This window comes from Atractosteus spatula, chromosome 3 (genome assembly GCF_055471065.1).
Source record: "Atractosteus spatula isolate fAtrSpa1 chromosome 3, fAtrSpa1.hap1, whole genome shotgun sequence".
In the NCBI taxonomy this organism is placed as follows: Eukaryota; Metazoa; Chordata; class Actinopteri; order Semionotiformes; family Lepisosteidae; genus Atractosteus; species Atractosteus spatula.
Window position 1 is genome coordinate 26,753,077 of NC_142708.1, and position 12,065 is coordinate 26,765,141.

Consider the following 12,065-nt stretch of genomic DNA (forward strand, 5'->3'; position numbering starts at 1 on the left):
GTCAAAAATAAGTAGGACACAATCTCCCTAGATCGATACTATTAATTGTTTCCATATGCCGAAAGCAAGCAGATGAAACTTTTTTAAGCTTCTTGATGTATTATAACCTTAATTTGAAAATGCATGCAGTACTGTAAAATTAAAATGAACAGCTCTGTTACAGAGATAATATGAACAAAACAGAGCAGATACAAATGCATCATATGAACAAAAGTTAGCAAATGAAAAGAGTTGACTCTTTTATTTCTCTATTACTGTTTTTTTTATAGCTAAGAGTTTTGTGATCATAAATGATAAGTGATTAATGCACAGAAGCATACTGCCTTTGTGTTCTATTGTTTGTGTAAAATACCTTATTAAAGTGGCTGTTTGTAAATCTCTGTAATTATTCCCAAGAAAAAGTCTACTCTAAAATAAAATCTGCCTAAAAAGATATACTGTACTTTGAACAGTCTCTTTCAAATTTGCAATTACAGAATAGCATTTCGGTTAATGTTCTTATTTACAAGCTTTCACATGCTATTTATACCGTTTTACATCAAAAACATCCTTGAAATAGACATTTAAATGAGGTGGACACATAACAGAAGTACAAAAAGCAAAAACAAAAAATGAAGAATGCTCTTGTAACAATTACAAAATGCAAGGCTATGTAAGGCATTATAATTCTGTCCTCAGGTGTGTCTTTCATACTTCCCCCTTTGTCTATGAAAAATTAATTTATGATAACATAATATATAAACTTACATTTTATCCCTGTTTATTGAACATAGTAATTTATCTCTATGACTGTTGTATGTGGTGCAGAAAAGCAGTGCAGTAGCTAGCATTGCTGTCCTGGAGCCCTGGGTTCAATTCCAGACCTAAAGTGCTGTCTAGGATGGCGTCTGTATGTTCTCTCCGTGTTTGCGTGGGTTTCCTCCAGGTGCTCCGGTTTCCTCCCACAATAAAAACTAGTAGGTTAATTGGCTTCTGAGAAAACTGGCTCTGTGTAAGTGTGTTGTGTGTGCATGTTTGTGTGTGTGTCCCGGTTATGCCCCACCCATGATGTATCCTGCCTTTCGTTGGCTGGGATAGGCTCCAGCTCCCCAGCGACCCTGAATTGGAGGAAGTGATTAGGAAATGAATGGATGGTTGTTGTGTGGTAGTTACGAAATATACAGCATGAGTGAACATTCCTTTAACCAGTACTTCTGTTGACTCTTGAAAGTTATAGCCCCTATCTAGGTGTATACAATGAATGAAATTGAAACCGAATCTGTGAGTCTATGATGGTCCCATACATTTTTTGTTAATCCAAAGATACAAATGTCTGGTATAATATTCCGCCTGCATGTACTGTAGTTATTGACTGGGTGTATTTCATATTACAAAAATGCTGACCCATCCTGTTTAACACAGCTTACTTGTTCCTGGACTTTTATTTTCCTGGAATGATCTTCTGTCATTGTAATTCTGGGCCTGAATGATGCTGACGGTTTCAAGAGTTGCCCTTTCCCTCTGGCTTTCGAGCAGACAAGGCCATAAATCTGCACAAGAATAAAACAGAAGCGGCAGCAAACTGTCTGCACCAGCACATCAGGGCCTTGATAAGGGACCTGCTTCAGCAACCTCTGAGAAACCTGCCACACAAAGTGGGAGAACAACAGTTTATCAGGGAACCAAATGAAATAACATGATGTATCTTCTTAGTAGGTGTGTGGGGGTACGATCATTTAGAATCTGTTTTTTATGCTTAGCTTACATTTTGTGAAAATCCCAATGATCAGGATAATTAGTTTTACACATAATAAATATCTTACCTTCAGGCTAAGAAATAATATCTGACTCAGCTAACAACTGCCTCTCTAGTGCTATGCAAAATTAACAATTTTATTATAAAGCTTTAAGGTGAGTCTATTAATCTCATCCATCTCTCCTGTCATATTCAGAAGCTTCCTGAAGTGCTAGTGAAGGCATTTGGACAGTTCTATAAAAAAGAAAACTTTCATGTGTACTATAAATTATTGCTTGGGATAAATGTAACTGTTCCAGTCATACAAGACATACTGGCAGGTTAGCTGGCCTCTGGGAAAATTGATCTTGGTGTGAGTGTGTGCGTGTCTGTGTGCGCTCTGCAATGGACTGGTGTCCCATCCAGGGTGGATCTTGCCTTGTGTCTTTTCTGGAAAAGGCTCTGGCACCCCCGCAACCCTGAACTGGATGGAGGTTAGAAAATCAGAAGGTTAGGTCAGCCAGCAGCCATATCACCCTGCAACTCACAACTAGCAGCCCACTGAAGCTCAGCAGGTGTGATCCTGGTCAGTACCTGGATGGGAGGCCTCCTGGGGAAAACTAAGGTTGGTCCTGGAAGTTTTGTCAGTGGGGACAGCAAGGGGCGCTCACCCTGTGATCCATGTGGATTCTAATGCCCCTTTATAGTCATGGGGATGCTATATTGTAAAAAGGTGCCATCTTTCAAATGAGATGTAAAACCCAGGTCCTGACTCTGTGGTCATTAAAAATCCCAAGGTGTTTCTTGAAAAGAAACCGGTGTCCTGGCCAAATTTCCCATTGGCCCTTACCAATCATGGCCTCCTAATAATCCCCTCTATAAATTGGCTTCATCACTCTTTTCTCCTCCACACTGATAGCTGATGTATGGTGAACATTCTGGCACACTATGGCTGCCGTCACATCATCCAGGTGGATGCTGCACATTGGTGGTGGAGGGGAGTCCCAATTACCTGTAAAGCGCTTTGAATGGAGTGGGGTGAGTGGAGTGTCCAGAAAAGTGCTATACAGTATACTGTAAGTGTAAGCAATAATTATTATTATTGAAATGAATGGATGGATAAATGTAACTCATTATTCGAATACTAGTCTATACACTAGTGTAGCAAGCTCCCTTGATAATATCAAGCTCCCATAATATTCAAGTACATTCAACATTCTGGTATATCAAATTGATACAAAAACTGTGACTATGAGTTGCCACAATGTGAGTAAAAAGTAAATTTGCAGAGCAGGACTAATATGGGAAGGTATGGAAAAGTGAATTTCCCCACTTTTTTTTATCAAATTTGATCTCCATTTCTTTGAAATGCAAAACCGTACAGCTATGGTGAACTGTTGGGAAAAACTAAGCAATTAAATTCAATATTAATTCCATTGTGTTCTTCACAGTACTGGTACAGAAAGCAGGAAAATGAGTTATGAGAAACACAAAATATCGTATATTAATTATTAGATTTAACCTAGTGGTCTGGCTAAGCCTGTGAATGTTCGTGAATTGATACATAAAAATTGAATACGATTAACAGATAAACCAGGTAGTCATGATAATACAAATAATCTATTCTTTTCATATGTAAAATAATATTAGAAGAACGTGGGTACGGGAATAATGTTTGCTATATGCACTCTCATTTTATTTATCTTCTCAGAATAGTGTTTACTGGGCTAGATGAATGTTTGTGAGGTGAATATTTCTCACAAAAACCTACACTATGCTGTGCCCAATGTGTATAAATTTATTCTGGACATATATGTACTGTATTGATAGATTGCATGACTTAATACTAACAGAAATAAAACCGATGAGTGCTGGTATAAAAATAAACGTTTTGCGTTTTTAAAAAAAAATCTGTCAAAGGAAGCGGTTGAAACCCAATCTCACCAGGTCAACAGTACCGGGAATTGAGCGCCCGGATAATCCAGGAATTTGATCATTTGGGAAAGCCACATTTAAAGCGCCTGGAGAATTATTCTCTTTATCAACAGGAGGTGGGTTTAAGGAATACAAAACGTTTTTATGATAAACCATAATACTGCACTCTGCCCTGTCAAAAACATATGATGCAAAAATAAACTACAAAGTGTTTGGCAATGCGTTGTCCGTAAAATTCAGCACTACCTCCAAAGGACAGCGCCAGTAACATGCTAGAGAGACTAGCGCTCATTGTTTGAACCGTGCTCCGATCAAAGCAAATTTATTCAACCCGCGTCAGTTCAGATGTTACAATAAAAAATGATTAAAGACTGGTTTCCAACATCAAACCCTGCCAGCTTCTAGAACTCCTCCTTTTTTACGAAATGAGTTTTATAGACCATTTTCACTTGAAGTACGTTACGAGTAACCGGCTGTCATATCCATTACTTTTAAGAAAATCGTGTACTGTACAGTATATACTGTACGGTAGCAATGTAAAAGAAGGTTTCGGATTTTTTTTCTCATCTCCCCAAATGAATATGAGGAGTCGTAAATTGAAACCTGTGAATCCATGTGCACATAAATTTTTAGAATTAAAACGAAGATTTTAGCTGAAACGGCTCTAACAATCCTTTTTTGAACTATCTTAAGATATACAGTATCAGACAGAATATTCTAGGGGGCACAACTGTATACAGGGGCATTGCAAGAGCATAAGGATGCTTAATTTGAAATTAGCATGTGCCTGCGCCATCCTGTGGGTGTGGCTCCACTCGTAGTGTGGTGTGAACTCTTTGCAAGAGGAATAAACACAACACACAACACACAACTGGCAGAGTGAGCGAGGTACGGAAAAAGAGCGCGATGGCTTCATCTCAAGGGAAAAACGAACTCAGATTCGCAGACTGGATGGCAAGTTTACCGGAGAACATGCACAGCACCCCTTTAACAAACCTTGCAATCCCGGGTGAGTGCTAACACTTCTTGCCTATTCTTAATGATGCGACTAGAACATACATTTTTACCTGTTATAATATTATCGTTTAAATTGTAAAAGCATTGAGATGATATACCCCCTTACCGGGTCTTATACTGTACCTAATCATATTCGTCCAGTTGCTCCAAAAATTATAAAGAAAAATCTCTGCCTTCGAAGATCAATTTAGTTGTACAATTCAGTGATTGTAGTGACAGTGAGATGAAGAAATTGAGTCTTTCGACCTTAATTGGCCTCATGCAGTGCCTTGAGATCGATAAAATATGTGCCTTTAAATAATAATAATGATCATTTGTTTTGCGTTGTACTGCTTTGGTGATAGTGCGTAATGACATGGGATAATTATTTATAATTAGCGCTGATCAATGCGAAAACTAGATTCTGTATTGGTTATTGATGCCAGAGACAGAGGGCTAAGACGAACAAAAGCAAAAGCAGATGCAAGGGTTTTGCTACTATTGAAGTGAATTTTAAAGTGTCCATCGATCAAGATTGATGTTGCCCGAGGAGATCAGCGGCAAGCAACAGGAGTTCGAGATAATGCCACCGGGTTAACGTCTATTTTGTGCTCTGTTTCAATGGGAAGAAAGGCTTGCACAACCTCTGTAGGGAGACAAATTAAAATAACAATATACTTGAAACACGAAAATTAACTCTTCACAATGTACAAACAGCTCGAGCGTGTAGTTAGTGGTTTCTTATTTATTCCCGGTTTATTGCATATATTCTACCGGGGACTTGTACTGTAAAAATGCAATTGGGAACTACTAATCTATTCCTGTTATGTAATTTCTGTGATTCAGATTTAATATGTATTGCTGTTGACTTTCAGCAGTAATAAATGTTAAAGGATTAGTATTGAGTTTTAATGCAAGCAGTTCAATTAAATATCTCAATGCTAAACTAATGTGACAAACCAGGATTAGCTATGTTTAGCTTTATTAACACTTCACAGGGCTTCACAGCTATACAGTTTTCTGCACTTGACACTTGTCTTGTTTTGAAATGATCTACAGTGTAAAACATAGAACTATAATGGTGTTATATTGATATCTTAATCGTATGATTGTGTAAAAAGCTATGGAAAATGCATCTGAAGGTTCAACTAATTTTCAACAGTAGTTTCTGTATTGATACTGTATGTTTTTATATGAAAACAAATGCTGCCAACTTAGATTGACATCTGAGAGATTGTTGTCACTCTAAAGCCTAATACAATTCTAGATATTGTAGCAAAAAGTAAATTCAAAGGCATTCTATTTTCTGACTTTGATCATTACATTGAAAATATATTTTTGCTACTTTTATGCTCCCAGTTGAACAATACAATGATGTAACAATGATTTTAGAAATTGATTTCCCTCTGGTGAATACCATTATGTAAAAAAACCCCACCTTTGTTATGTTGAGATTGGACTGAATTAAAAATATTCATTGTGTAGCAATAATTAGCTAATTTGAATGGAAAACATTACCTTCCCAATCAATGAATCAATCTTTTTTCACCTAACATAAAATGGCTGACTGTGACTCATCACTTCTAAAAAGGATTAATTTGCTGCTCTTTTGAGAATGGAATTCAATAGGTATGTGTATTTGATAAATTTTAAGTAAAAAAAATCTTCTCAATATTTCAGCATATTACAAAATCTTAACTGAAATAAATGATATGATCATTTCTTTTAAACGAAACATCCTAAAGATATGTATTAAGATCTGTGTAATCTAGAATGCTTCTTTTGGCCTCATATGTAAGCAACATTTGGCCCAATGTTATCAATGATGTAAACAAAATATTATACAAGTGCTGGAGCAGGAGGCAGCAAAATTGTGCAGCAGAACAACTCCATTATTCAGCCTCTCAGCAGCTGCTTTCCGTCAATCATTCACAGTACTCTTTCTACAATCACTTACATCATTCTCACAGAAGTCTCACGGCAGCATCCCAAATCCCCAGCCTAACAAGCCATTTATTCCTTCTGCATTCATCCCTGGCATGGCTAAACTAAGAATGCTTCATTCACATTTTCTTCTCTTTATACACGATGACCTACTGTACAGCACAACAGCAGCTTCTTTTTAACTTACTTAGAGAAAACAGAGAAAGCAACAGATTTGCTTATTTGGGAACATTACCATTTTCCAAACTTTTAACCACATACTGTACAGTATGATTAAAAGACACATTCCCAACTGCAGTGCTTTAGGAATGCCACCATGTACTCAAGGAAAAATTCTGAAGGAATGTTATTCTGTACTGTTAAGTTCTGGATTTTCGTATTTGTATTAGGAGATGTACTGTACTGTATATGCCGCAATATATTCAAGCCAAATACACCTACTGCACATAAGTGATAAGTGGTATGTCCACCATTACTTCAAGTCCATTACTGATACCATTTTATCTGGTAAGATATTGTACACAATGTTGGTCACCATATGATAGAAAATATATTGCTGCTGTAGAATCAATCCAGAGAAGTACTGTACTGTACATGCTGAGACTTAATGTGATGACAGGTTGAAGAAACAGAAACCTTCTAGTCTTTAACAAAGAAGATTATGAGGGGACATGGTACAAGTATGCAAAATCCTCAAAGGCTTTGACAAAGCCAACACAAACCAGAGGACATAAGTGGACACCACATACATGGAGGTGTATTTAAAACAAAGAACAGGAGGTACTTCTTTACCCAAATGGTAGTGCGAGTATGTAACGAGCTACCCAGCCACGTGGTTGAAGTTGATATCCCGATTTCTTATCAGAATCACCCGAATGAAATTCTCAGATTAGCTACTAATTACTAATCAGGACAAATGATCTTCTTCTCATTTGTAACCTTTCTTTTGTACAATACTTATATAAAAGCGAACACGCAAATACTGTAACAGACAATGCACATGATTCACAGGGATGCTCCCGTACAGCAGCTGTCAGGTCAATGATGTTATTTGACAGAGGCTGACACTGATGTATGTGTTGCATGCTTCAGAAGGTGCTTGACTGGGTCTAGATTTGGTGGTGCAGTGCCCGACGTTAATCCTAGACTGAAGCAGAACAAGCTGAATCACTCTTGCTGTTATGGGAGTAACCATCATTTTGCTATGATAAAGACATGACCACTTTAGGGGTTTCATGCTTGCAATACCAGCAGCTCTGACTAACCTTATGGCCTCAATGGTCGTTAGGGCTTTTGGTACTGCATCCATTTGTATTTGCATTTATACAGTAGTTGTTGCTGCATAAAAGCGATTCATTAAGTGGTTCCTCTGAATGTACTAATCCCACTTGTGGTCATTTAATGTACGGCAGTTGACCATCTCTTTGAAAGAGAGACACCTGGAAGCCTTTGAATGCAAAGATCATTGCAGTTTTCTCCCAAAGAAAGTTTGAAAGTTTACTAGGCTGACACGTAGTGAATGTAGGTGCACAACCCCTGAATGTCCTAGTGATTTCACATATAGCAGAGTTCCTATTAGGGTTTATTTTCTGTTGTCAGTGAGCTTCGGCATTGCAACAGTGTAATTCGTAATGGGAAACTCTGTGCCTTTTCTCTGCAAACAGTGGATATGTGTTCTGAAAACACATAATGTGCAAAATAATAAGTGCATGTTTCTTGTCCCCTTTTTTGTGATTCAATACGGAAACAAGAAGTCCAATAAATATTGCTTATAGAAGTAAATATTGCTTATAACAATATTGCACCCTCTCATAACATACCTAAACAAGGTAATCAGTTTGTGCTGCATAATTATTAATCAGGGTAAATAATATTGTTTTGCTTTGGTGAAGTGCTTAAAGGTAGAAAACCTGCTGGGAAGCAAATCGTTGTTATTTTTCCAAATCTTGTATGTCATAAGAGTGATACTGAATTGTCTTGTTTAAGTAACTCAAAAATATGTTGATGTTTAGCAACAAAATAACTTCAAAAATATTGCAATCCATATAGCATGGAGTTTTAAAAAAATATGTGCTGATATCAAGTTAATCAAGTGAATTCAAGTGGTATCTTAGGTTACATAGTGTTTTTTCTGTTTATTCCAACAAACTGTATACAATCTGCAATCTTGCATTTCAGATTATCTGTGTAGATATGTGTTGTATAAACCTTATGGAAAGTACTTAGAATGGAAAGATATATTTATTTTTACTTTGTGCAATTTCCACTGAATAGATAGGAAAAACATGAAGAAATTGGTTTGAACAAGGGATATATAGTGATCAAAAAGCAAAGTTCCAAAGGATCCTGAAGTGCTTTAAATATACTGTTTGAAGAAACCCTCGCTGCTCCACGCTGCTGGTTTGTCCCACAACACCTGGGCTCAAACCCTGGTCTCGGCATAATGTAACAGAGAACCATCCGCATGAGCTAAATGAGACCTCCCTCAGCCCAGGCAGCTGATGTCCCTGCTACGCGCAGGGAGGGCGATGTCATCACCGTGTCCAAACTAGCTCTCCTACATACAGTAGGTTTTTATAGAACTGTACATTTATTTTTCAATTTTGGCATTTCCATCCAGTTATTAATATTGGTGATATGAAATGTAGGAAAAACTGGAAATGGAATATTGCCTACAGTATTCACTTTCAATCCTGGAGAAATTTAATTGTTAGAATCCTAATTTAGGCATCACATTTCCTTGTTATGTCATGTAAAGTGTATCATGTGTGGCAAAAGCGTCCCCTGTGGTTCAGCTTCTCAGAAGTACAGTAACTCTGAAAAGCTGACTTCCAGCTGAAGAGGATTTTCATTATAATTCATTATCCTTAATCAACCAGAAAATGCAAATTTAGAATTCGTCAGTTGCCCTTGAACAGGGAAAGCAAACTTTCACATTTTCCTAGATGTACCTGAAATACAAAAAAGAATCATGGCTCTACATGTTAAAACTCATCCTTGCTCATCAGAACATGATGACCTTATCTGGAATTGAAAATAAAACACTGAAATCCAACATATAGTAGGTATCCAAAATCTGATGATTTAAAATGATTGGGGTATTTTTGTTACTGAAACATGTAAGGCACAATATAAAATATTTATTCCCTTTGTTATTTGCTAACAGTTTGAAAGCAGACCTGTGACTGATTATTTCCATTTTTAGTTACAAGGTTATAGAATGACATTGAAATAACACTGACATAAAGGGGGAAACAACTTTGTCTTTTTGTTTAATTAGAAGCTAAGTGGTGTGGCTGTGAAGTGCTCAAAACAAAATTATAAGAAAGAAATGAAGACCCTTGAGAGAAGAGTAAGCAAAGAAGGTGGGCGATTCAAGAGAAATGAAGATACTGTGATCAGGTTAAAGAAGAAGTTGAACAGGTACTTTTAGTTTGAAGCAGTTTGATTGAATCCATGACCAATTAGCTAGAGATGTGGGGAAAACTGTAAAGGTAAAGATGGGCAAGGACAGATCCATTATTCCATCAGTGATTAAGTGGAAGACGAGGACATAATAGAAATAAGGAATTTTTAGTACCAATAACACTATATAAGTTAAAACCAAATAAACCAAAAGCAGGTCTACTGTAGCAATTAATGCTTTATAATTACATATAACATTCTTTAAGGGTTATTTGTTGTTTTAGAGCTGTGTTCAAGGGTAATGTGTGCGGGACTTCTTAAGTGCACGTCTTATTAAAATCCTCAGGGATCCAGATTCCAGCTTGTACCCCAGGAGCAGAGATTAGAGATCAGCTTCAGAAAGAGGTGAAAGGATAAAAAGAGGTAGGAGTAAGAGTCAAGAGTTGAGGTAATTGAAGACAGAAAAGGGAGTCCAGTGGGTAGGGGGGAGGGGGAGGAAAAAGGAAATGAGGAATTGATTAGAAAACATAAGGAGAATGACAGAGAGAGGAGAGCCATTCTTGGAGCCGATTTAGTCCAGTTAGCAGCCAGCTTCTGTGAGTAGGAGGTGAAGAGATAGACAGAAGGATAAAGAATAGGTGGAAGAATCCTTTGCAGCATTCAGCAGTTGGCAAGGAATTGATGAATGCTGGTTGCCCGAGCGAAAGATGGAGATTGGAAGGAGGTGAGAAAGTCTAGAGTTCATGAAAAATGAACAATGTCCAGTGAAAAGAAATAAAACAAGGAGAATGTGGCAGGGGAACTGTTGTTCCAAAGCAGAACAGGAGACGTACACTACAAAACAGACATACTGTCATGGATGTCGGAAGGGACGAACCGTGGAGAGGCAGGAGAGCGGAAAAAGACCCTTATGCATAGTGGCGGAACAGGGGATTAGCCTGGGCTCAGCAGTTCAGGAGACCTTTGTCCTCAGGCAGCGGACGTGGGGCGACCTGGATGCTAGGCGGGTTTCAGGACATCCGAACGTCAATGCTGAGCCAAGGTGAATGAGTGACCCGGAAATATATAGCTCCAGTGAGAGAGACACCGGAAGGACAGCAAAGCACAGGAAACTAGGGACAAGACAGAGTAGGAGCACCCTCTGGCTGCAGAGGGCATGACACATACAGTACAAATGGAGGCAAAGAAAATTAAATGATATCCTGAAGGTTGGGGTGGGAAATAAAGAGATAAGAGATCTTAGAATGGCAATGGTGTGGGAAATTTCAAGGTTTCAGTCACAGCAACAAAGTGAAGTCAGTATTTAAGAAAGTATATTGGAACTTCTAGACAAGTTTACAAACAGAACAGACAGGGGGTTATCCAGGAACAGGAAGACAGATTAAATGAGAGCTGATATAAACGAGAACGTTATCAAGTGTAATAAGAGATGTTGGAAACTGTAGAAGAAGACATACAGTTAGGAGGTTAAGCCTAGTAAGAGGTCAGCAATAGACTAAAAAAAATCTTTGGACAGTATAGAAGCAGTGAGAACCTTTGGACACATTCGATGACCAACTGTCTAATTCCACTAATCACATGATGTGCTCTCATGTGTTACAGTCAACTGGTTGAGTGACATGTCTCTCACAATCATTGGTACAAGCTTGTAGGCGCCAGAATGGTCCCAGGAGTTACTGCTGTACTTCAAGGCGGCGATGGAAACCATATCCAACTAAAGCCCACCCCCAGCCTTCTGTGTCTTCATTTAGGGAATTAAAAAATAGCAGTGGATGTACTTCTTAGCGCAGGCCTAATCAAGCTGCAAGACTCAGCCTGGCTTCCCAGCCTGGCTTGTCTGCGTGCTGAGCAACTTACTGTACAAGCCTCTTCTGCACCTTTTCTTTTAATTTCCACAAAGTTCAAAGGCTGATGATATCCTAAAGATTTTGAAATATGGTATTTATTATGATAAAATGTGTAGAGTGCTAGGATATGTAAAAAAGATTCTTATCCTAGTGTTTATAATCAACATATTGTGAAAAATATTATCTCGGGGAGTAATGGCAGAACTCCATAGAACATATTGCAT

General features: G+C 38.0%; 1 protein-coding gene across 1 annotated transcript in view; it reads left to right on the forward strand.

Annotated features, from left to right (window-relative positions):
* The first annotated feature begins 4,555 nt into the window (after positions 1–4,555).
* plcxd3 (phosphatidylinositol-specific phospholipase C, X domain containing 3) overlaps positions 4,556–12,065 on the forward strand; it is a 34,298-nt gene continuing 26,788 nt past the window's right edge. The window contains exon 1 of the mRNA XM_088911003.1: positions 4,556–4,658. Coding sequence (XP_088767129.1) covers positions 4,556–4,658 — 103 coding nt within the window. The remainder of the gene's footprint in view (positions 4,659–12,065) is intronic.